The following is a 26,187-nucleotide window of genomic DNA, read 5'->3' as shown; positions in this document are numbered from 1 at the left end:
TCTCTCTCTCTCTCTCTGCCCCCTCCATTGCTCGTGCTCTGTCTCTCTATATCAAAAATAAACATTAAAAAAAATTTTTTTAAGGCAAAATTTTAACATCTGTCTTGGTGGGTGAGTATATGCATAGTGATATTATTTTCAGTATGCTTCAAATGTTCTATAATTTTAAATTTAGAGAGTCAAAGATCACAAAACAAACACTTTGACACAGTTTTCTGTTTTCCTTTTTTTTTTTTTTGAAGTTTATTTATTTTGAGAGAGAGAGTGTGCAAGCGGGGAAGGGTCAGAGAAAGCGGGAGAGACATAATCCCAAGCAGGCTCCGTGCCATCAGCGCAGAGCCTGACTCGGGGCTCGAACTCACGAACTGTGAGGTCATGACCTGAGCTGAGATTGAGAGTTGTGGCTTAACCGACCGAGCCACCCAGGCACCCCCTGCCCCACTTTTCTTTTGTTTTTAATTAATTACAAACAAAATTTAATTTTGTTTGTAATTAATTTGTAATTAATTTGTTTTTAATTAAAAGAAATTTTAATTTCTTTTGTTTTTAATTCCAATATAGTTAACCTACAGTACTATATTATTTTCGGGTGCACAGTGTGGTGATTCAACAGTTCTGTACATTTTTCAGTGCTTAGCGTGGTAAGCGACAATTTTCTCTACAAGCACCCTTGACTCCCTCCACACCACTTGCCACATGGCAACCAGGGACCTAAAATATAAACTGGGCCCTGTGGCTGTTCCCTAACTTCTCTGGTCCTGCGGTATGGCCCCTCCAGGCCTCCTTCCTCTCCCACCCTGATTCGCACCCACCCAGGAGCCACCGTGTGCTCATCACTCCTTCAGGCCTCGTCAGGCCCCAGGGTGCCATGACCGGGACAGAGAAGAGCTCCTGTTCTCAAAGAGCTGCCATTCTAGGGGTGGGGAGACCAACAATAAACAAGGCAATAAATCCAGGTAATTGTAAGTACAACACAGAAAGAAACAGGATCTCGGGATAGAGAGCAAATGGATAGACGGAGAGGGTGTTAGGGGAGGCGCCTTCCAGGCAAAGCCAACAGACACTCAGCTCTCAAATTCAGGGTTCAGATCTCAGGTAAAATGCCCCCTCCCCGGCAAAGCCCTCCTTGACCTCTAGGTAAAACAACCAATCAATCAGTGCCACTTAACCATCATCATAATTAAGTAAACACATGACCAGTCGCTTGGTGTCTGTCTCCCTCCCTACAACACAAGCTCCTTGAGGGCGGAAGCTTGCCCTGTTCCACATCCTGTGCTTATCAGAGCGGCTGTAGGCACTCAATCAATATTTGTTAGAGACAGAAACCGTGAGTCAGGCGGAATGATGTCTATACCAGCTTCCAAATTCCGCAAATGTGATCGGCACAATTCCCGAGGACGAACGTTACCCAGCCAACAAATCCTTATACTGGAAATATGTTTAGGATATATGCTTTTTCACTACACAATGAGCCTTTTAATGTTGAAAATGCTAGTGAGAATGTTAGAAAAATTGTAAGGGTGATGGAACACTGCAGGGTCTGGGAGCGAACAGTTATTTCAGTGATAGTATCACTGCTTTAAAAAAAAACCAACAAGGGGTGCCTGAGTGGCTTGGTCAGTTAAGCGTCCGACTTCAGCTCAGGTCACGATCTCACGGTCTGTGAGTTCGAGCCCCGCGTCGGGCTCTGGGCTGACAGCTCAGAGCCTGCAGCCTGTTTCAGATTCTGTGTCTCCCTCTGTCTCTGTCCCTCCCCTGTTCATGCTCTGTCTCTCTCTGTCTCAAAAATAAATAAACGTTAAAAAAAAAAAATTAAAAAAAAAAAAAAAACAACAAACAGCTACAATTCATAAAGAAAGCCACTGGGAGACAACAAATGAGTTTTCAAAAATTCCGTGTAAGCAAGGTAAACAGCATCGAGAAGGGTCAACATCCCGGGCCAGTGGTGGAAAGCAGGTGTGTCTGGTGGTCCTGGTCCTGGGATGCCACCAGATTTTCAACCCCACGTCCTGCAAGTCACTTGGGAAGTGGGCGCCACCCTAGTGGCAAAAGCCAAGGTGTCATTTTAACCAAGATTTGTTGCCCGTCCCATTTGGCAATTTGATGGGAGAGCTCTGGCTTCTGGTAAAGGATTTTGTTTTCAGTTTGCTCTCCTTTTCCATGTCCTTCCTTTTTTGTGTAACTAATTGCCCTCATGAGGGAAGAGTCAGGGAGCTCAGCCCAGAGCAGAGGAGGAATTCACTTTGGCTTTCCTTGCCTTTTCCTTGGTTTGGTCCTAAACCTGTGGTTTCCCCAACACCCCCTGCTCCTCCTCCTCCCCCACGTGGCTGCTGTGTGGCTCTATGGGACTGGCTGGAGTTTTTAAGCTCTGAGCTCTGTCTAGGCTCAAGTACAAGTCACAGAAGGCTCAGTCTAAAGAGAAAAAAAAAAAAGAAAGAAGGAAAAAGCCCTGATATGCTGTTCTGCCCCAAAAGTCACCTCCTTCCCTGATCCTCTTGGTGTTCGAAGGACATCAGTGAACGCGGAGTCCTGGGAGCGCCAACAGGCCTCCTGGAGAGTGGCATTTTTGGAGAATCATGAAAGGGGAAAGAATTATAAACTGTGTTCTGCATTTATTGCAAATGTTTCATTTTTAAAATTAATTTAATTTTTTTAGAATTTATTTTTAGAGGGACGCACAATACGACTGGGGGAGGGGCAGAGAGGGTGAGAGAGAGAATCTCAAGCAGGTTCCACACTGTCAGTGAAATGCCAGACATGGAGGTTGAACCCACAAACCGCGAGACCATGACCCGAGCCAAAATCAAGAGTCAGATGCTCAACCGTCTGAGCCACCCTGGCGTCCCCAAAACGTTTTGTGTTTCAGCTGTGTGTATATGCGGTTAGGAGGAGGGTGTGTATGTGATAATATTAACATTATTACATGGGAACAAACCCAAGGGAAAACGATGAAAGAGACATTTCAAGAAAAGTTTGTATTTCAAGAAAATGTGTATCTTCTCCAGAGAAATAAAAGATCTGTGAATAGTGATCTTGAAAACATGCCAAACGGCTTAAAGGAGAATGGAAGAGGGAGAGCCAACTTCAAGCCTCCCCCACCCCCAAATCATATAAAAGGGAAAAAGAAAAACACTGAGAAAGTCCTGAACCTGGAGACTTTAGTAATTACCATCATGCTTCAGAATCGGGAGTCATTTGAGGTCCCTGCCCAACTGGCAATAACTTCAACAGAATGAGAAATCACGTGTTCTCACCCACCTCGCGGGACGCAACTGTAGATTATGCCCACTGCTTCCAACTTGCTAGCCTGGCTGCAGAACTCGAATGAACAATTAGCAGACCTGAACTCCACATCGGTCTACTAGGCGAAAGAGAAGGCACCAGGAGTCAGGGGGCAGGCACCTCGTCCTCCAGGAGCTGACCACTCAGGTAGGAAAGATGAAGCAGAGAATTTACACATGAAAAAGGAACACAACACCAATCCTGTCTTCCCCAATACATTCCTGCAATTGGGGAAAGAAAACTGAAAGGCAAGGACAAAAAATAGAACACGATCCCTTGCGATATAGATTTGGGAGCCCGTGTTTATTTGAATGACAAATCCATCACCTGGAAAACAAGGTCTTCTACCTGTAATATATAGAGATTTGAGTTGGTGATGGAAGGGAAAGAGCCATAGGGTTTTGATCAGTTCTCTGGTGAGAGCAGCCCAGTTCCTCACGGCTGACCAAACTGTTCTGGAAACGTGGATCCTCACGGTTCATTAAACACACTCAAATTGAACATTCACACTGTGCCAGGTCTTGGGCTAGGCACTAGGGAGAGAGATAAATGGGTCCCGATTCTTATCTTCAGTGTGGACATGAAAGCCAATTTTTCTCCCCAAGTTGGAATGCAGTGGTATGCTAAGTGCAATACAACAGAACTTTATATGAATTGCTTTGGCAGCACGATGGGGAATGAATGCTGGGGCCACCACCTGCAACCTCAATGGCATCGGACAAATATTTCAATCATTCTCAAGCCTGTTTCTGTGGATATTTAGGAGTATCCACCTCGGATATAGTATAGTAGGGTACACTACAGGGTTTAGTAAGAGCATAGTAAATGACGGTCCTTGTACATTATTTTTGTTTATTATGCACCCTTATTATGACATTTGGGCTAGGCGGGGAAAGATTAGTTCAGTAGGCAGAAAACGAGCCCAAAACAATGCTCAAAGCACTCATGAATATGGAGTACCTAGTTTTTCCGGAATGAAATTGAGCCACATCCTACAGAGGGGCAGTTGCCGCCTCTGCAAAACGGGGGTTATTTCCACCGTGCAACACTGGGAAAACTCCCCGACCGCAAGCGCCAAGTTCCAGGGCGCAGGAGCGCACTCCATGGGAGCTAGCGTTTCCACCGGGACACCTGAGCGATCCGGACAGCTGGGCACAGTCAGGTCCCAGATGACACCGCCCAGACGTTCAGTCCCTATGCGTGTCCGCCGTCAAACCCACGTCTAGGCGGCGGCGGGATGCTCCCACCCCCCAGGCCTGCCCGCGCGCCGCCGCTCCAGGCCAGCCACGCTGACAGGGCCTCCCAGACCAATCACACAAAGACGAAAACAGCCGAACGTCCCTTCCTGGAGCGACCTGCCTTCTCGGAAGTCGATGCGGTCGGGTCTCGCCTTCCTCTCACTAGCGGGCTGGACGCCAGGCCTCCCTTAGCAACCGCGGCCTCTAGCAACCGACACCCCCGCTACCCTCGGTCTCGCTGGTGCTCTCTGCGCAGGCGCAAAAGGGGTTGGGCCCAAGTCTTCCGCCGGCGACCGGCGTCCCCCGAGTGCTCGGGGCGGGGCTTGCGTGATGGCGTCACAGGGCGGGGCTTCGGGCGCGGGAAGAGGCGGCGGGAGAATGGAGGTGCGGGAGAGCGGCGGTGGCGCAGGAGAGTTGGGGGCCCAGGACCCTGCCCCCGCCTCCGGCAAGACCGCGGGCAGCGCGAGCCACTACGAGCTGCCGTGGTGAGGACCTAGGCCATAAATGATGGGTGCTCTGGACGTGTGGGTGGGCGAGTGGGCGGGCCGCGTCCCGTGGGGAATCCAGGGGCTGGAGCATGTTCCAGGGGCTCCTTAGCGGAGCAGGAGGTCCCGGGACGGCGTCGAGTACATTAGTATTTGGAGAGGGCGAGGGATGCGCTTCGTTCACCCCACCTAGCTCAAGAGTGGCCGGTCTGAGGTCTGGGGGGGGGGGGGTGTCCTCGGTCAGAACCGAGACCTGTGATCACAGAGTGTGTTAATAGCCGCCTCCTGTGACCACCCACTCAGCACCCGGCGCTGTGCCTGGGGCGACTCTGATGTCGGGAAGCGTTGGTTGCAGATTCGGAACTCGGGGTTGCGTGCACAAGGTGCATCCTGGGTAGCTAAGAGGAGCTGGTGACATGGGAAGCCACCTCACGGGCACAGGTGTGGTACGGATGATCCGCTCCGGTCCCACTCCCTATGCGCGTGGTAATGGCTTTACTCTCTCGCCTGTGTGTGTGCCCATCCTTCCAGACCACCCCTCTTGACCATAGCAGGCACCTAAATGGAGTGCAGTACAGCCCACTGGGCTATCCACAGCGGCACTGTCCAGTCCCCCAGCCGCTAGCCACTTGAGTCTATGGAGTGCACTGGAAATGAGGCTAGTCCCAATTGAGATGGGCTCTAAGTGTACAAAATACACTGGATTTCCAGGACTTAGTATTTAAAAAAATCCCATTAGTAATTGTTACATTGACTACATGTTGAAATAATACTCTTTCGGATATATTAGGTCCAATAAATTATTTAAAAAATTTTTTTAATGTTTATTTTTGAGAGAGACAGAGCACAAGTACGTAAGGGGAAGAGAGAGGGAGACACAGAATCCAAAGCAGGCTCCAGGCTCCGAGCTGTCAGCACAGCCCCTAGGTTCAATAAATTACTAGTAGAATTAACTTTACCCGTTTTCTTTTTATCTTTAAAAAAAATTTTTTTTGAAATCGAGACAGAGGTAGTGTGGGGGAGAGGGGCAGAGTTAGAGAGAGAAGGAATCCCAAGCGGGCTCCACTCAGCACGGTGCCCAATGCAGGGCTCAACACAGGGCTCCATCCCATGACCCTAGGACCACGACCTGAGCTGAAATGGAGTCACATGCCAAACCAACTGAGCCACCCGGGTGCCCCTTTTTACCTTTTTTAAGGTGGTTGCTAGAAAGTGTAAAATTACATATGTGGCTTAAGTTACATTTTTTATGCACAACACTAGATGCTTACTTCATTATACAAAACACACGACTGTCATGAGCTTCCACTGGATAGGGAAAGAATAGAGAATCGACAAGTAGACATGTATATTTGCTGATGACAGGTGGCATGGGGTAAGTGGGTCTGGTGGTCAGGGAAGGCCTTTGATGAGCTATTTCAGCAAAGGCTGGAATTCAGGGAGTAAGCCATGTGGCAATGTGGAGAAAGCTTTCAGGCAGGGGGAGCCCCTCTGAAGGCCCTGAAGGAGGAACATGTTTGCCTTGTTCAAAGTCTAGCTTAAATTCCAGCACCTACATTCCTCGGTGGTGATTCCCTTCCTCTGGGCTTCCACAGCCCTTGTATTTTTTTTTTTTTTAATGTTTTACTTATTTTTGAGAGAGCGCAAGCAGGGGAAGGGCAGAGAGAGAGGGGGACAGAGGATCTGAAGGGGGCTCTGTGCTGACAGCAGCGAGCCTGATGCAGGGCTTGAACTCACGAACCTCGAGATCATGATCTGAGCTAAAGTCAGACGCTCAATCGACTGAGCCACCCAGGTATCCCAACCCTTGGTTTATATAACCAGTTTAGCACCGTAGTAGGATTTGTTAAGCTCTGTATGCTTGCTAATAGGAAAGGCCTTTAGAGCAAGAACAATGTCTCGCTCGTTGCTATACCTTCCACTTTGCGGCCCTTAACATCTCAAACTCCTGGGACACCAGGGTGGCTCAGTCGTGAGATCAGGCCCCTAGTTGGGCTCTGCACTGACAGCGTGGGGCCTGCTTGGGATTCTCTCTCTCTGCCCCTGCCCCACGCACACACCGCTTTCTCTCCCTCAAAATAAATAAATAACTGAAAAAAAAATAAAAGATCTTGAACTCCTTGCACAGTGCTTGCCACCTGGAAAGGGCTGAGTAGGAACAAGAAATGAGTTGGAACAAGCATGCTCCAACGGCTGGTCTTGGAGAAGAGCTCTTTATTGACTGTACTGTGTGTCAGACAAGCTTCTTTGCATGAGGCTGCTTCTGGAGGGGATGCCGGCCGAGGGTAAATCAGAGAGTATAATAAAGGGCAGAGGGGGGCGCCTGGGTGGCTCAGTCGGTTAAGCGTCCGACTTCAGCTCAGGTCATGATCTCACGGTCCGTGAGTTCGAGCCCCGCGTCGGGCTCTGTGCTGACAGCTCGGAGCCTGAAGCCTGTTTCCGATTCTGTGTCTCCCTCTCTCTCTGCCCCTCCCCTGTCCCCTGTTCATGCTCTGTCTCTCTCTGTCTCAAAAATAAATAAATGTTAACAAAAAAAATTAAATAAAAAAAAAATAAAGGGCAGAGGAAGTACTAATGGTCACATCATTGCAAATCCACTCCCACTTCTGTTCTCAGAGCTCGAGAAGGTCATCTTCTTGTGACCTAGCTTGCTTACTAATTTAAAAGGAGAGAAGCATGGCTCTGAGTAAGCCACTAGCCTGTCCACACAGGATCACAGGGCCGGCCTGTGGAGTCTGTCTGGCCAGCCCTGCGGTGCACCTGGCACAAGTCTGCAGAAAGTGGCAGGTGAGGGACGAGAAGGGGGCTTGGTTGCGCCCGGGTCCGTCAGATCAGGTGTCGGCGCCTCATGTTCTGAGACTCTGTTGTGACGGGCCGACTGTGGCGCTGCACAGTGTCACGTTGTTCCAGATGGCCCGCGCTGGCCCTTCTCCAGCAACAACAGGTGTTCCTCTGCTGCGGAGGGTTTGAAGCCTTCGGCGCACAATTCTTAGGCGCTTAACCTTTCAAATGGCACTGAGATGCCTCTTGAAATTTAAAACCTGCAGCATTTCCTATATTTAAATTGAATGTATGTAGCCTTCTTTTTTTTTTTTTTTTTTAACATTTTATTTTTGAGACAGGGAGAGACAGAGCGTGAACAGGGGAGGGTCAGAGAGAGGGAGACACAGAATCTGAAACAGGCTGCAGGCTCTGAGCTGTCAGCACAGAGCCCGACACGAGGCTCGAACTCACGGACCGCGAGATCGTGACCTGAGCCGAAGTCGGCCGCTTAACCGACTGAGCCACCCAGGCGCCCCTGTGTAGCCTTCTGACAGGGCTCTCGGGATTACCCTCTAGTGCTTTCTTTTGGACCTTCTGAAAATAGCCCTGTCAAGATCTTTTATGTGTTTTCTTAAAAACAGGGTTGAAAAATACAGGCCAGTGAAGTTGAGTGAAATTGTCGGCAATGAAGACACTGTGAGCAGGCTGGAGGTGAGTAATTTTTTTTGTTTTGTTTTTGAGCTGATCTTAAGTCACATTCTTGTGGCTTTGACAAGCTCAAGGCATTTGCAGGAAGACGGCGGAGATAGTGAGGGGCGGGGCGGGCCTGGAAGCCAGAAGAATTAAGGGATGGAGAGACAGTCTGGAGAAGACTAGAAGCCATAGTGGATAACTTGACATGTTTAAAGGGCTGGCTAATTGGAGGGGGTTTCTCTGACTTGTTCTGTGTTGTTCTAGAGCAGGGATGGCAAACTTTTTCTGTAAAGACCTACTAGTCGATAGCTTGGGCTTTGCAAACCATGTAAGGTCTTTGTCCAATATTCTTAATTTTTAATTTTTAAATTTTTTGTTTGTTATTTTTTATTTAAAATTTTTTTTTCATTTTTAATGTTTATTTTCCAGAGAGAGAGAGAGACAGAGAGTGTGCAAGTGGGGGAGGGGCAGAGAGACAGAGACACAGAATCCGAAGCAGGTTCCAGGCTGTGAGCTGTCAGCACAGAGCCCGACGCGGGGCTGAACTCACAAGCTGTGAGATCATGACCTGAGCCGAAGTCAGATGCTTAACTGACTGAGCCACCCAGGCTCCCCTAAAATTTTTTTAGTGTTTATTCATTTTGAGAGAGAGAGAGAGCATGCGTGCAAGTGGGGGAGGGGCAGAGAAAGAGAATCCCAAGCAAGCTCTTTGCTGTCAGCACAGAGCCTGACGTGGGGCTCGATCCCACGAGCTGTGAGATCATGACCTGAGCCGAGATCAAGAGTCAGATGCTTAACCGGCTGAGCCACCCAGGCACCCCAATATTCTTAATTTTTTAAAACAATCCTTTAAACATGTAGAAACTGTTCTTAGCTAGGGGGCTTATAAAAACAGGCCTTAGGCTGGATGGCCCCCACCTCCCCCCAACACCTCTTTACAGTAGTTTGCCAACCCCTTCCTAGAGGGACTAAGTGACAGGACAGCCGGCTTCAGGACGACAGGAATAGGAACAAGCAGAAATGTTCACCGCAGAGCAAGCTTTGAAATCCTAGTTCTAGAGGTCTTCAGGCGGAATCTAGAAGCCCAGCCGTTTGAGACCTGACAGAGACAATCTCTGCAGTAACTGGGACTTAGACTTCAACAGCTACCGAGATATTTATTTCTTTTACACCTTTGCTCATTTTACAGATATTTGAGTATCTTTCATGGGCCAGATATGGTCCAGTGTTAGGAGCTGTTGATAGAAGGGTCGACAAAATAGACATGACCCCTGCCCGTGTGGGATTTAGTCTCACAGGGGCTGAAATCAACAGGTACTGTGATGAGCAGTCTGCCAGAGGAGGTACAGGCTGCTGTGGAATCAATCAGGGAATAAACCTCTTCACAGTATCTTAATTCTCAAATGGAACAAGGGACGGCAAAGATAGGTAAGCGAGAGTTAGCCAGACATGGGGAGCGGGGGGGGGGGGGGGGGGGGGGGCGGCGGAGCTAGGGAAGGCAGCAGGAATGGCATGTGCAAAGGCCCAGAGGTGAGAGGGCCTAGCTTGCTCTGGGGGAGGGGCGGGGATGCCATCTGAGTGGAACACACAGAACAGTGCTTTCCAGACATTAATGGGTGTAGGAATTGCCTACAATTAATTAATTAATGGGTGTAGGAATTGGTAGCAATGCAGATCTGATCCAGTAGGTCTGGAGTGGGGCCAGGGAATCTGCATTTCTTTTTTTTTTTTTTTTTTTTTTTTTTTTTTTTTTTTTTTTTTGGGAATCTGCATTTCTGACAGGCTCCCGGAGGATGCCGATGCTGCTGGTCCTTGGAGCCCACAGGGTAACAAGGCTGTAGAGCGTGTGTATGGGGAGGTATGAGAAATGAGCCGGTGAGGTGAGCACGGCCTCATGAGCCCTGTGGAAGAGTTTGGGCTTCATAGGGAGGGTGTTAAGGAGTCCTTCAAGGGCATCAGTCAGGTGCAAAGGTTTTAATAGATGTGCATTCTAGAAAATTGGGAAATTGGTTGTGGTTGCAGTAGGGAAAATGCATGGGAGTGGGGCGGGATTAAAGACCAGTTAGCAGCCAGTTAAAAGCGATCCAGGAGAGAGGTCATAGACAAAGGAAGTGGCAGTGTGGCTGAAGAGAAGGAAATGGACTTGAGATAAAGGAAAAAGGATGGCCAGGCCTCTATAATTGAGGCACTATGTGGGGCAGGGGGTGTAGGGGAGGCCCAGTCCAGGATAGCCATGACCTCCCGGTTCCCGGCATGGGCAATAGGATTGACAGTCCACACAAGGGGAAGCCTGAGTGGGGTTTCAGGTGTGAGGGGGAATGAGGACTTCGGTTCGGAATATGCAGAGGTGAGAGCTCCGTGGGGCATCCGCGTGGAGAAACTGGTGGCCGTGCTAGTCCACGGGCCTGTGTGGCTGCGGACGCTTGGTGCCTCAGGTCTGCAGATGAGTCCATTCTGATGCACAGTTCTTTCTTCAGGTCTTTGCAAGAGAAGGGAACGTGCCCAATATTATCATCGCTGTAAGTACCTGGTCCCGGCCCTCCCTGTTGGACGTCTTAGAGTCTCACTTTCCCTCCAAGAGCCTAAGTGCGCAGAGCTTCCTGGTCAGAGAGGCCCATGGCCACCGAAGCCCTGGCCCTTCCTCTTGGCAGGGAAGCGTTCCGCTCCAGGTGGTCAGGAGGCCTGTGGGTTGGTGGCCGTATTGATTTGGGGTGGGGGTTTGAGGGGGAGGCGAGCGCAACAGTGGGGAACAGTAACTCGAGAGCTGAGGCGAGTTCATTCTGTCGGCCTGAAGCCCCCTCGATCCCCTCCTAGGGCCCCCCAGGAACGGGCAAAACTACAAGCATCCTGTGTTTGGCACGCGCCCTGCTGGGCCCAGCATTCAAGGACGCCGTCTTGGAGCTCAACGCCTCAAACGACAGGTACACCTGGGAGTTAGGACCCCCTGAAGGGTGACGAGTGTTTGAGGTTGAGTTGCCATAGAAACCGCCTTTCTGCAGTTCTGTGTTGTACCTGGAGTTTGTCTCGCCAGCTCTGTGTTTTCCTTTGATCCTCCCCCGTGAACAAGAATGAGAGTCTAGCCTGTAGACGTGGCATCATAAGCACTTGAACTGCTCGTGTACTTTTTTTTTTATGTTTTTATTTTTGAGAAAGAGGGAGAGTACGAGCAGGGGAGGGGCGGGGGGGGGGGGGGGGCGGACAGAGGATCCAAAGCAGGCTCCACACTGACAGCAGAGGGCTTGATGCAGGGCTCGAACTCATGAGATCATGACCTGAGCTGAAGTCGGACACCCAACTGACTGAACCACCCAGGCACTGCCACTTTGTGGTTTTTTTTAATGAAAGTTTTGTTTTTTTTAAATGTTTTTAGTGTTTATTTTTGAGAGACAGAGATAGAGCACAAGTGGGAGAGGAGAAGAGAGAGAGATAGAGAGACACAGAATCTGAAGCAGGCTCTGGGCTTTGAGCTGTCAGCACAGAGCCCGACGTGGGGCTCGAGCCCACGAACCACGAGATCATGACCTGAGCCAAAGTTGGACACTTAACCAATGGAGCCATCCAGGTGCCCCTTTTTTTAGTGAAAGTTTTAGAAGTTATTTTCTTATTATTTATTTTCTTATTATTTATTTTTATTATTTATTTTCTTATTATTTACTTATATTATGCTTATTATTTTGAGAGCGACAGAGCACAAGCGGAGGAGGGGCAGAGAGAGGGAGACACAGAATCCAAAGGAGGCTTCAGGCTCTGAGCTGTCAGCACAGAGCCTGACGTGGGGCTCGAACTCACGGACTGTGAGATCATGACTTGAGCCAAAGTCAGACGCTTAACCAACTGAGCCACCCAGGTGCCCCTAATGTTTGTTTATTTTTGAGAAAGAGAGTGAGTCAGGAAATGGTGTAGAGAGAGAGGGACAGAGGATCCAAAGTGGGCTCTTCACTGACAGCACAGAGCCCGGTGCAGGGCACGAACTCACGAACCAAGAGATCATGACCTGGGCTGAAGTTGGACGCTTGACCGACTGAGCCACCCAGGCGCCCCTAAAAATTATTTTTAATTTTTGTGGTAAAATACACATAACCGTAAAATGTGTCATCTTAAAAAATTGTTTTTAAGATTTTATTTTATCTTTCTAAGTCATCTCCACACTCCACGTGGGGCTTGAAGTCACAACCCCCAGATCGAGAATCACACGCTTTACCGCCTGAGCCAGCTGGACGCCCCCCATCTTCAGAATTTCCAAGAGCACAGTTCAGCAGCGTTAAGTACGTTCACGCTGTTGTGCAGCCATCCCCAGAACTCGGTTCCCTGCAGAACCGAGAGTGGATATCCGTTCAACAACGACTGTCCATTTCCTTCTCCCCCAGCCCTGGGCAGCCACGTTTCTACCTTCTGTTTCGACGACTTTGACTCCTCTAGGGACCTCTCGGAGGTGGAATCCTCTAGCGTTTGTCTCTTCCTAACGGGCCTGTGTCGCTCGGCATCATGCCCTCGGGGCTCTTCCGTGTTAGAACAGGTGTCAGAATGCCCTTCCTTTTTACCACCGAGTAGTATCCCCCTGCGAGGACGGACCGCCACATTTTGCTTATCCTTTCCTCTGGTTCGGCCCCCTGCATCGCTTCCATCTTGTGGCCGCTGTGAACATGGGTGTACCAACAGCTCTTTGAGACCCTGCCTCAGTTATTTTGGATATATGCTCAGAAATGGACTCGCTGGATGATTTTCGGCCACTCAGTTTAGATTTTGTAGGAGCCGCCACACTGTTTTTCCACGGTGGCTGTGCCACTTTGCACTCCTATCAACAGCGCCCTGTTCCCCGACATCTTCACCAACGCTTGTTATTTTCTGTTTTCGTTGGTGGTGGTAGTCATCCTGATGGGTGTGAGGTGCTGTTTGCTCTTTTCTTTAAGTTTATTTATTTTTGAGACACGGAGAGACAGCGTGTGAGTGGGGGAGGGGCAGAGAGAGGGAGACACAGAATCCGAAGCAGGCTCCCGGCTCCGAGCTGTCAGCACAGGGCCCGACGCAGGGCTCGAACCCACGAACTGCGAGATCACAACCTGAGCCGAAGTCGGAAGCTTAACCGACTGAGCCACTCAGGCGTCCCCTGTGCTGTTTACTCTTTAGATAAAAATAGTAGAGGATTATGAAATGAGGAACCGTTGAATAAAAATGTCTGTCTTTGGTGATTCCTTGAGGCATGGTTCTCAGCTCTTTATTTATTTTTTTAATTTTATTTTTTTAATTAAAAAAAAAATTTTTTTTAATGTTTTATTTATTTTTGAGACAGAGAGAGACAGAGCATGAATGGGGGAGGGTCAGAGAGACAGGGAGACACAGAATCTGAAGCAGGCTCCAGGCTCTGAGCTGTCAGCACAGAGCCCGACGCGGGGCTTGAACTCACAAACTGTGAGATCATGACCTGAGCCAAAGTCGGACGCTTAACCGACTGAGCCACGCAGGCGCCCCTAATTTTTTTTTTTTTTAGCATTTATTTATTTTTGAGACAGAGACAAAGCATGAACGGGGAGGGTCAGAGAGAGGGAGACACAGAATCTGAAACAGGCTCCAGGTTCTGAGCTGTCAGCACAGAGCTCGACACGGGGCTCGAACTCACGGACCGTGAGATCATGACCTGAGCCGAAGTCGGATGCTTAACCGACTGAGCCACCCAGGCGCCCCTAATTTTTTTTTTTTTTTTTAACGTTTATTTATTTTTGAGACAGAGAGAGACAAAGTATGAACGGGGGAGGGTCAGAGAGAGGGAGACACAGAATCTGAAACAGGCTCCAGGTTCTGAGCTGTCAGCACAGAGCCCGACACGGGGCTCGAACTCACAGACCGCGAGATCATGACCTGAGCTGAAGTCGGCCGCCCAACCGACTGAGCCACCCAGGCGCCCTGGTTCTCAGCTCTTTAATATTTTCCTGTGGGTCTTTTTTTTGGTAAATGTTTATTTATTTATTTTGATAGAGAGAGAGCAAGTGTGAGCATGACTGGGGGAGGGGCAGAGAGAGAGGGAGACAGGATTTGAAGCGGGTTTTGCACTGACAGCAGAGAGCTCGAACTCACAGACCGTGAGATCATGACCTGAACTGAAGTTGGACGCTTAACTGACTGAACCACCCAGGCGCCCCTATACTTTGCTGGTTTCGAAGATCCATACATCCCTGAAACAGGCAATGCCCTTCAAATATGACTAACCGCTCATCCGTTGTCGCAAATGGCCCTGGGATTGATCCATTTTGTAAATACCGAGTCCGGATGTCAGATACAAGTAGGTTCTAGCCTATTGTCACTTCCTGTTCTACTCACACTTGATTCGTCAGACTCACTACTTTTGAAAACTCTGGTGGCTTATCATCTTGAGAAAATGGCCCATAATTATAAAATAGTTCCAACTTTAGATTTATTAACACCAATTTGAACAATCAGTACAAGGATTGTTTTTTTTTTCCATCTGTTTCCTTCCGGTCCCCTTCGTATACACCGCCTACCTTCAGCTCTTGACCCCCGTAAACTACCCCGTACATGCTGGTGGGCACACATCATAGGAGATGAGAGAAGACTGTCACGTGACCTTTAAGCAAACCGGGATGGTCAGGTTCTTGTCACAAGATCCCGGGGAATGAAGTCCTTCCTGTCGAGTGACTAACTGGATGGAAATATATTGTATTTTTTGTCCTCGGAACTACACTGTGCATTCCTTGATGCTGAAGTTTGAGAAAATTCACCAACGATGCTGGCATCGTGGGGTGGTCTGACTGTGGTCAGCCTCACCGTCCTCATTAGCGTCTGGGTGCTGTTCGTTGTCTCTCTGTGGTCATTTTCTGATTTATCTGATAATATGGAATGCCCTCCTGTCATCTGTTTTCTCGTTGACGTTGTAGGTGGAAAAGGAAGCGTTTTGAATTTTCAGCTGCGGTCGATGAATGCTTTAAAAACAACAAAGAGGGCGTATTTGAACTTCTTTTGTACCTTCTGGAAAGGGAGTGCAGTGCCCCTAGGGACACAAAACACTGGAGGGTAGGGCGGTAGTGACTATTTTCCACACGACTGACCAATGGCACCCGTGTAGGCGAGTGCAGCAGCCTTGCGTTTTCTTAAGACAATCCCCTTTTTAGCGTCATTGGGAATAATTGATAAGTAACGATGAAATAGTTACTAGGATGATGACACTGCCAGTTAGTCTGAAGATACAGAGTTTCAAGAATAAGGTCGCTTAGGGGTGCCTGGGTGGCTCAGTCGGTTAAGCGTCCGACTTCGGCTCAGGTCATGATCTCACAGTTCGTGAGTTCAAGCCCCACATCAGGCTCTGTGCTGACAGCTCAGAGCCTGGAGCCTGTTTCCGATTCTGTGTCTCCCTCTCTCTCTGCCCCTTCCCTGCTCATGCTCTGTCTCTCTCTGTCTCAAAAATAAATAAACATTTAAAAAAAAAATTAAAAAAAAAAAAAAAGAATAAGGTCGCTTAGACCCATGATGGACCCCAGATTATAAAAGGGTCCGTTGGACTCCTAGGGTAATTGCAAGATAAAATGAGTTTCATCCCAGCAAAAGAAGTAAATTTGGTTTTTGGGAGACCTCCAAGAAAGAATAAAAGTAACGAACTGTTGATCCTTATAAAAAGTTCGAATTGCCCCAAAACCCTAGAAACGAAAGTCGTTTCCATGGTGGCGTTCCGAGGGTTGGAAGTCCCTATGAAGGCACTTGGACTTGTCTCAGAAGGTGACGGTACCGTTCTGCCTTGTTGTTTCAGGGGCATTGACGTCGTGAGGAACAAAATCAAAATGTTTGCCCAGCAGAAAGTCACCCTCCCCAAGGGGCGGCACAAGATCATGATCCTCGATGAAGCAGACAGGTAGAGTGCTTTGCCAAGTATAGACATTGACCTTGACTTGTCAGTCCCCTGTTGGATTTAATATGAAGTTGGGAGGGAAAACTCTCACCTTTGCACTTTTGGGGCAGATTGGCTTATCGCATCTTCAGAAAGCGATTTTGTAGTGGCCTGAGCCTTGAACCTTATCTTTATTACAAACATTCATCTAAGACATAAGTCAGTTAATGTGTTGGTTCCAACATCACTTACGTGAATAATTTAAATGATGCATTTTTTTCATTGTGGTGAAATACACATAAAGTTTACCATTTTAACCATTTTCAAGCATCCAGTTCAGTGGTATTTAATCGTCCTAACCCTCTGAGGTGGGTCATATCATTATCTCCTTATAGGTGACTTTGAGGCTTACGTAGGATTTCCCCCCCTAGTGCGTTTTATTTATTTATTTATGTATTTATTATTTATTTAAAAAAGATTCCGGGTGTAGTTGACACAGTGTTACATTAGTTTCAGGTGCACAACATAGGGATTCAACATCTATACGTTACGCTGTGCCCATCACAAGTGTGGCTATCGTCTGTCATTGTGCGACACTGTTATATCACTATGTTTCCCTATGCGGTGCCTTTGAAAATTTTTTTCACGTTTATTTATTTTGAGAAAAAGAGAGCAGGGGAGGGGCAGAGAGAGGGAGAGAGAGAATCTCAAGGAGGCTCCTCACCGTCCGCGCAGAGCCCGACTCAGGGCTCAATCTAACCAATCGTGAGATCGTGACCTGAGCAGAAATCAAGAGTCGGATACTTAACCGACTAAGCCGTCCAGACGTGCCTGTGCTGTACCTTCAATACCTGTGACTTACTCGTTCCGTAACTGCAAGGCTGTGTTTCCCTCTCCCCTTCACCCCATTTTGCCCTTCCCCGCCCCGGCTCAGGTAGTTTGCCTAAGGTCCCATAGCGGTGAGTGTCTCACCTCCCTGCCTGTGTGAGACCCGCGCGGATCCCGGAGAAAAGCTGAGCGTGCTCAGTCTGGAGATCAGGGCTCCCAGGGTCTCTAGGGAGGGTTTTGTGTCCAGTGGGCCCTGGGTCCCAGTGGAGAGCTGCCCCTGTGTTTTCCTTCTCAGTATGACCGATGGAGCCCAGCAAGCCTTGAGGAGAACCATGGAAATCTACTCCAAAACGACTCGCTTCGCTCTTGCTTGTAACGCTTCGGATAAAATCATAGGTGAGGGTCAGCTCTGCGTGGCATGGGGTCCACACGTGGCGCTCACGTTGGCTCTTTAGCAACAGAACAGCAGGGGCTTTTTGATTGCCTGCCGTGGGCTGAGCACTACAGAATCAGCTTTTGCATTTAATCTTCTGTAATTCTATGTGAAGGTATTATCAGCTCCGCATTAGAGGTGAGAACACTGGAGCTCAGAGAGGTCGGGTCATTTGCCCAAAGTCACACAGCAGGCGGAGGAGCTGGGACTGGAATCCCAGGCCCATGTGACTCTTGCACCATCGCAGGCACACACGACACTTTGATCTGTACGTAGCGCCACGGTCCCTGCCTTGCTCCAGACGTGCTCCTGCACTTTCTGCTGGCTCTGAGCGCTTGGCACGGTCTCAGTCTGCACGTGGGGCTTTGTCATTACCAGGAACTGCCCCCTCTGTGGAAGCTTACCCGTCAGTCCGCTCTGACCGGGCGCCTGGCCGGCCCTCCTCGAGGTCTGTCTGCTTCCTCACTCACAAATCAAGAGTCCACACTCAGCCCGACCAAACCGCCCCTACTGATTGCTTTTAAATGCCAACTCATCGGAACTAATTGTTCTTCTTATCGGTGCTGATAAGCCAAATACGTAATTAAGGTTATGTTATGAAGCTTCCTGGTTCCAGAGAAGTTGAAATGGACTGACTCTTAGGACTCCCAGGATTTTTTAATGCACATAAAAACTCACAGGAGTGCATTCCTTGAAGGCGTGTGTGAGCACAGGACAGACAGGGAGACCTGAATGGGGCTTGGGGATCGTAGAGAAGCTGCTGTCATAGTCTAAATCTAGGGTGAGGGGCAGCTTCTGGAATTCTGCATCTGTCTGTCTAGCGGTTCTCTGCCCTGGCTGTGGTCAGAATCTCCTGTGGAGCCCTTACAGAAACCACAAGATGTACCGTGCTCACCCTGGACTGGCTGGGTGGTGACACCCAGCACTGACTCACCAGCAGGCTGTGGCATGTGGGTGTCTCTATCCTGGAGGGTCTTTTTCCCCTTCTGGAAGCTGCCTGGGGCAGTGCTGGGGAGAGGCCTCTCCTGTTGCCGCTTCTTGGTTGATCCTTTGAAACTTGGCCCTCATTTCGGCGGAGAGAGCACAGGCTGGGGGGAGGGAGCGCGGTGCCGGCGTGGCTGATGCTGATGCACGCACAGTGCCACCAGGCCGCCCTCTGGGGACAGCCTCACCCTCCTGTCCCTTCAGAGCCCATTCAGTCCCGCTGCGCAGTCCTGCGCTACACAAAGCTGAGCGACGCCCAGGTCCTGGCCCGGCTGATGACCGTGCTGGAGCAGGAGAAGGTGCAGTACACAGACGACGGCCTGGAAGCCATTATCTTCACCGCCCAGGGAGACATGAGGCAGGTGCGTGTCGCCTGGTCCCAGGGGGAAGGTGCGTGCCCCAGGTCCCAGGGGGAAGCAGGGAGTGGCCGCTATGCAGACGGGGCACAGCCCCGGGGCAGGGAAACCCCACACGCCATCCCATCGGGGCCTGGGGCTGATGGAGGGCAGACCTGTGGTGGGGGGGGGTACTGCTCCCACGCAGGGTGAGGGGGTGGTGGGAGGAGCCTGGGAGGGTAGGGGGAGGAGCCCGGGAGGGGGAGGGGCAGGACCGCAAATCTCCCTCCACGTGCACTTGTTCCTCCACAGGCGCTCAACAACTTGCAGTCGACTTTCTCGGGATTCGGCTTCATCAACAGCGAGAACGTGTTCAAGGTACAGGAGCCGGTGGGGCCCCCGGGGGTCCTGCACCTCGGTGTTGCCACCGCCGGCTGTGCTGGGGCCCCTGCTCCGGGTGTCCCCGTGTGCTCGCCCCGCGCAGACTCCGGAGGGTGTCGGGCGCGCCCCCGCACGTGGGGAGGTGGCCTTGGTCGCTCACCCACCCCCAGGGTCACCCCGAGGGCCCTCATGTGGCCCTGCTCGCAGAGGTTCTCAGCATCTGGTGGCCGAGGACGCAGGCTTCCGCCGCGCGCGCCCCGAGATCACATGGTCCCACTGCTGGAGGGCGAACGCTGAGCCCCTGCCCCCCCCCCCCCCTTCTGCACCCACCCAGCCCAGGGACAAAGATTCCCGCTCTCCCACATTGGCAAAGGGTTTTCCTCCCAGGAATACTTTTGAAAACTGGCTAGTGCATCCTGACAACTCGGGGTCTGCGTGCTGGAGACCAGCTTCCATCTTATTTGGGGGTAAAGGCTGGGTAGAGCTCCCCATGTATTCAGACCTTAGCAAGTTCGAGCCGCGTTGAAAGCCTGTTTAGCCCCTGGTGGCGAATGTGTTTTCGAGGACACTCTGGGAACTTGCTTAGTCTCCTCTAGGTAGTTCAGGCCCCAGGTCATCTGGGAGCAGACGTTCCAGGGCTGGAGGGTTTCTGAGGGAAGTTAACTGAGCTGGGAAGACAAATCCCAGGGCGGCGGAGGGCAGAAGGCTTTTCATTGGAAGTTGTACATGTGGATCCTGAGCTGGAGGGTGGAGTGGGGTCTGCAGGCCAGTGGAGGCAGAGGCAGGGGCAGGGGGGCGGCCCCAGGCTCAGTGACACCCCCGCACCACCTGCAGGCTCTGGAGTGAGGGACCCTCTCCGGGGAATCCGGTTCCTATTCCAGGTAGGAGGTCGGCCCACGAGAACTCCCGGTTCTTAAGTGGATTCTGAGCGGTTCCGGGCAGGCCCTCCCGGGACCTCGTGACCTAAGGTGTGTGGCTGATGGCTTCCAATAAGACAGAAGATTCCGTCAGCCCCTGTTGACTCAGCTTGTGCCTGGGGAATCTGTAACGACGTGTCAGAAGCTCTTCCTCACTGGGGAGGGGAACACCATATTCTGTCTGGTGACTCATCTGGTGGTGAGAGGGACGTTGCCAAACCTGGTCGTGTTTGCCGGAGAATTCAAGGAGGAAAGCCAGCTGAGAGGTTGCTTATACCAGTGGCCCCCCAGTTGGTCTGTCGGGGCTCCTCCCCGGATGGGCCCCCTCAGCCCCTGACAGGCCTTCCTTTCCGGTTTGCTCAGGTCTGCGACGAGCCCCACCCCTTGCTGGTGAAGGAGATGATCCAGCACTGTGTGAACGCCAACATCGACGAAGCGTACAAGGTTGGCCTCGCGCCTGCGTCCCTGACACGGGGGGAGCCTCTCTGTGCTAGGGACTTCACAAGCGTCGTTCCACTGAATTCTTTTTTTTTTTTGAGAGAGGGTGTGAGTGATGAGAGGCAGAGAGAGAGAAAAGCGGGGCTCACCTGAAGGGGGCCTCCTGCTCACCCAAAATGGGGCTTGAACCCACAAACCGGGAGATGATGACCTGAGCTGAAGGCAGATGCTTAACCGACTGAGCCACCCAGGCGCCCCCTCCACGTAATTCTTAGAACAAGGCTAGGAATTGGGTACGCGTCAGAGGGGAAAACTGATTGCGGGAGACTGAATTTCTCGCTCTAAATCCCACCGCTGACAAGCACTCAATCTGCGATTCAGAATCACACACACTTGTACTATAATTACATCCCCCACGAGGGGACTTTGTTGACCCAAGACCAGCCCAACTCCTTACGTGTCAGTGACCCCATCTGTCTGCGGAGGGAGACCTCATCCTCTGGCCCTGCCTGAGGAGTGTGGGGATGGCTCACTGGGACCCAGTGGCCCCTGGTCGTCCAGGAGAGGCAGGACCGGGGACTTCTAGACTCATTATGGAGTCCAGTCCCAAGTGCAGATCCCAGGGGGCATCTTCAGGGTGCCGGTGGCCCTCAGGTCCACCAGGGCGGCAGTGGTACGATTGCAGTCCATTGACCCGATTCTGGGAGGTCCCCCACACCCGGCTGCCAGCAAACTAGGCCAGAGGTGGACTGGGTTTAGGGGCCAGACGTAACGCAAACCCGAAGGGGAGACCTGGGCAGAGACCCCAACACACAGCCTTTATAAAGGCAGCCTTCAGATTTATGAACACTCAGCTTCCTTACCCCCTGCGTCCGTCCCAGGATGCCACCAAAGAAAACAGCTGAACCCGGACCCCGCAGTCTGGGTGGGCCGGGTGGGGTTGGAACTGGGGCCTGGGGTCGCGAGGGCAGGAGGTGGAGAGAACTCGGCTCCAGTGGGGGTTTGTTCGAGGCTCGGCTTGCAGGGGGAGCGCCTTGTGACCTGCAGCTCCGGAGGGCACAGCAGACAGACGGTTCTGCCTCTTCCCCCAGGACTCGCTGGGATGATTCATACGGCTTTTTCGGAGCCTTGGATAAAAATACTACGTGGCCGTTGTAGTAGACCGTGCAATGCTTTTCCAAACGTTTGTGATGTTGGGGCGCCTGCCTGGCTCCGTGGATAGAGCGTGCGACTCTTAATCTTAGGGTGCCGAGTTCAGGCCCCACATGGGCATGGAGCCTACTGTAAATAAATAAACAATAAAACATTTGTGATATTCTCTCTGCTTGTTGGGAAACTCATGACCCCCCAGGCGACCTGGAGGGTCTGCCCACCGGCCGTTCCCCTGGATCGCTGCGTTGCCCAAGATGATCCGTCCACTCCCTGCAGTGTGACGGACCCAAGACTGGTGTGGCTTCAACTTCTTGTCGTCCCCCCGCCCCAGTACCCTTGTCACCACCTCGTCTCTTCCTGTTTAGATTCTCGCTCACCTGTGGCATCTTGGCTATTCACCGGAAGACATCATTGGCAACATTTTTCGAGTGTGTAAAACCTTCCAGATGGCAGAATACTTGAAACTGGAGTTCATCAAGGTCAGTGAGAGTACAGCGATGCCCCCCTCTCCCCCAGGGAATGCGGGCCACGTCGTGGGCTCTTCGTTTTGCTCACGGGCCTGGCCCCTGGAAGGCACGTGGCGAGTGTCTTGACCACAGCAGAGGCCGGCGGCTCATCGACCGGGGGCCGGGAGATGGTTGAAGCCTGTCCCGCCTGTCAGCGACCTTGGGTTCCTTAGGGTGGCTCTTCATTTGCGATTGATTTGTTCGTTTACCCTTAAGGTCGGGTTAATTGAGGTACAGTTTACATAGAGTACAATCAACCTCTTGGGTGCCTTCTGTTGACAAAAGTGCCCAGTCTCATAAACGCCATAGCTTTATGATTCCCCGTTCCCCAAAGATATGTGCCCCTCTGTAGTCAGCTCCTCCCCCAGCATCCAGAAGCCATTGATCTGCTTTCTGTTTGCAGGGACAGAATTTTCCAGAATGTCCTATAAACGAAATCAAGTAGAAGGGAGCCTTTTTTTTTTTTTTTTTTTTTTTTTTAAGGAAGAGAGTGAGCAGGGAGAGAGCAGACGGGGAAAAAGAGAGAGAGAATCCCAGGTAGGCTCCACACTCATTGCAGAGCCCAATGCGGGACTCGATCCCATGACCCTGGGATCATGACCTGAGTCAGACACTCAACCGACTAAACCACCCATGCCCCTCCCTGCTTTACCTATGTATCTTTTTTTTTTTAAATCTTTTTGTTGTTTTGTTTTTGGGGAGCCTTTGAGTCTGGCTTCTTCTACTTTGCTTAACGCATTTAGGATTTGTTCACGCTGTCGTGGTGGGTCCTTCCTTTTACTGCCGAGTGCGTTCCACGGTACGGATGAAGCACGTTTGCGTGTTCGCCAGTCGGAGGACGTTTGGCTGTCTGGGTCATGGGGACTCCACATAAGGCCACCGTAAACATTTGTGTGCGTGAATGTGTGTGAATGTGAACATAAGTTTTTACTTCTCTGGGGTCACTTCCCAGGAGGTGAGGTTGCTGGCTGTAACGGGAAGGTGTGTCGAACTTGTCAAGAAACTGCCAAGCCGATTTCCGAAGCGGCTGTGGTATTTTGCATTTCTGCCAGCAGCGGGAGGGTTCCACATGATCCACGGCCTGGCCGGCACTCGGAATGTTTGGTTGATTTTTTTTTCGGTCGATTTTTTTTTTTAAAGCCATTCTAACAGACGCGTAGTAGTATCTGGTCGTAGCTTTATGTGCATTTCCCGGTGACCGAGGATGTCGAGCTCTCTCCCATGTGTTGATTTGCCTCCCACAGTCCTTAGCAAAGCAAAGTTCAGCTGGGTGGTTTTCTTGTTCTTGAGCTTTGAGAGTTACTTCTATATTCTGGCTGCAAGTCCTTTATCAGGTATGTGTTTTACAAATATTGTAATATTTTCTCCAAGCCTGGTTTGTTTTGTTTTTTTTTTCTCTTTAAGAGTATCTTACAGGGGCGCCTGGGTGGCTCAGTCAGTTGGGCAACCAACGTCACTCAGGTCATGATCTCACAGATCGTGAGTTCGAGCCCCACGTCGGGCTCTGTGCTGATAGCTCAGAGCCTGGAGCCTGCTTTGGATTCTGTGTCTCCCTGTGTCTCTGCCCCTCCCCTGTTCACGTTCTATCTCTCTCCTTCAAGAGTAAATAAACATTTAAAAAATATTTTTTTAGTTAAAAAAAAAAAATATCTTACAAGGAAATATCTCAACATCCTCTTAGAAAAAAATAAACCGAGCTTTAAACGTAACCTGTTACGACTTAGAGTTTATTTCCCAGCTGGAGTGTGAGTTCATTGCATCGAGTTTAAGTAAACTATTAGTTCGAGTTAAAAATAAAACCTAAAGTGCTCCCTCATGTATTAACCAGATTTACGTTTGCTTTGTTTTTCAGGAAATTGGATACACTCACATGAAAATTGCAGAAGGTGTGAACTCCCTTCTGCAGATGGCAGGGCTCCTGGCCAGGCTGTGTCAGAAGACAATGGCCCCGGTGGCCAGTTAGGGGACAAGAGTCCTCCTCATCCGTCCGTGAGACCCAGTAGTCAGCGCCTTCTGATTTGGACAAAATGCTGCCTTAGATCAGCATGGGGACGCACCTTCCTCTCACACAGTCGTGGCCTTCACCTTCATGCGGCTTCCACGATAGTTTGCGCTCAGCCTCAGACTCACAGATGTGGTGACAGGATGGAAAGGCCCCAGAGAACCTCCGGGGCATGGCACCCGATCTGGGCACGTGTGGCATTTCAGCTAATAAAAAAGCTGTCCAGGGGCACCTGGGTGACTCACTGGGTTGAGCGTCCAACTCTTGATCTCGGCTCAGGTCATGATCTCAAGGTTCATGAGATCAAGCCCCGCGTCGGGCTCTGTGCTGACGGCACAGCCTGCTTTGGATTCTCTCTCTTTCTCTGTCCCCCTCCCCTGCTCGTGCTCTCTCTCTCAAAATAAATAAACATTAAAAAAAAAACAGTTTTATCAGCAGTAAGGGGGCAACACAAGGCCAGGAGGAAAACCGGCTTCCTGTCTCTGCCCCTAGCACCCTGCAAGTAGAAAAGGTGATTTAGGAAGAGACCGACCAAGCTGATCTCAGTTCTTGCAGAAGCCTGCTGTGATTTACTACGGAGACAGACCTCTCAGAACAGCCTGGGGCAGCGGGCCCTTCGGCAGGACGGGCAGCGATCACGGGACGGTGTTACTGGGTATCCTATGTGTGCATGCTGCCATAGAAATCCCCAGGGAATTTTATAATAATTTGCATGACTGTTCCCACCACCCCCCCCAAGGTACTATTTTTTTCAAATTATAAAAAATCTCAATTGTACGTAAGTGGAAAGAATGATGCAGTGAACTTCCCATATCCACCACCCATCTTAACAGTTTTACCAACATAGGGCCATCCTTGTGTCCTCTTGTGTTCCCACCACCCTCCCCCATTCCGGTGGTTGAAGCAAATCCCTGATGTGTTACAGGGGTTGGGGGTGACTCAGCTCCTGTGATTGGTGGTCTCATGTGAAATCTTCCATTGAGAACAGTTGTGTGTTGGGGTGCCTGGGTGGCTTGGTTGATTAAGCATCCGACTTAAACTTTTAACTTAAAAAAAAAATTTTTTTTAATGTTTATTTACTTTTGAGAGAGAGAGAGAGAGAGAGACAGCGTGTGAGCCGGGGAGGGGCAGAGAGAGAGGGAACCACAGATTCCGAAGCAGGCTCCAGGCTCCGATCTGTCAGCACAGAGCCCGACACGGGGCTCGAACCCATGAACTGTGAGATCATGATCTGAGCCGAAGTCAGACACTTAACTGACTGAGCCATCCGGGCACCCCAAACTTAACTTTTTAAATGTTTTACTTATTTTTGAGAGAGAGAGTGTGTGAGCAGGGGAGGGGCAGAGAGAGGGAGACACAGAATCCGAAGCAGGCTCCAGACTCCGAGCTGTCAGCACAGAGCGCGACATGGGGCTCGAACCCATGAACTGTGAGATCATGACCTGAGCCGAAGTTGGACGTAAATTTTTTTTTTTTTTTTTTTAAGAAAAAGAAAACAGCTGTGTGCCATGCTGGCTCCTGCCCTGTGGGCTCGAGGACAGAGGGTCCCGGCAGCTTGCCTCCTGTGTCCCCACTGCCGCAGAAACACAGATGGTGCTGGAACAGCCGGGCAAGCCCATGAGCCTTTCTTTAAATCCTCTCCTGGCCCAGGGTTGGCCACAGCGGCTCTAGAGCTCCCTTCCACTCTGCCATTCCTCCCAGGAAGGTTTGTCACCTGCCCGGGCCACAGCGTTGAATGGGACACTGAAATGATACAGGGAAGGCTCCCACGTAACTGGCTGTTTGGCTTAGGGCTCCAGTTAGGGGAGAAAAAGAATTAAGGTCCTCAAAACCTGCAAGGTGAGGTTTTAGAAAAACATAGTTTCTCCATCTTATTTTTCATCTGGAGCTTCCATAGTCCCTGTGAGGTTTGGGGG

At 50.5% G+C, this 26,187-nt stretch overlaps 1 protein-coding gene across 1 annotated transcript; it reads left to right on the top strand.

Moving 5' to 3' along the window:
• Positions 1-4,873: 4,873 nt before the first annotated feature.
• RFC2 (replication factor C subunit 2) lies at positions 4,874-24,515 on the top strand. The gene is made up of 11 exons (XM_042922298.1): positions 4,874-5,005; positions 8,410-8,479; positions 10,939-10,980; positions 11,276-11,382; positions 16,218-16,319; positions 17,419-17,519; positions 18,745-18,902; positions 19,188-19,253; positions 20,537-20,617; positions 22,129-22,242; positions 24,122-24,515. Exons 1-11 carry the CDS (start codon positions 4,899-4,901, stop codon positions 24,230-24,232), a joined length of 1,059 nt encoding a protein of 352 aa, XP_042778232.1. The 5' UTR covers positions 4,874-4,898; the 3' UTR covers positions 24,233-24,515.
• The last annotated feature ends 1,672 nt before the right edge of the window (positions 24,516-26,187 follow it).

This window comes from Panthera leo, chromosome E3 (genome assembly GCF_018350215.1).
Source record: "Panthera leo isolate Ple1 chromosome E3, P.leo_Ple1_pat1.1, whole genome shotgun sequence".
Lineage (NCBI taxonomy): Eukaryota > Metazoa > Chordata > Mammalia > Carnivora > Felidae > Panthera > Panthera leo.
Note: the sequence above shows the minus strand (reverse complement) of the source record. Positions and strands in the feature narration are given on the sequence as shown.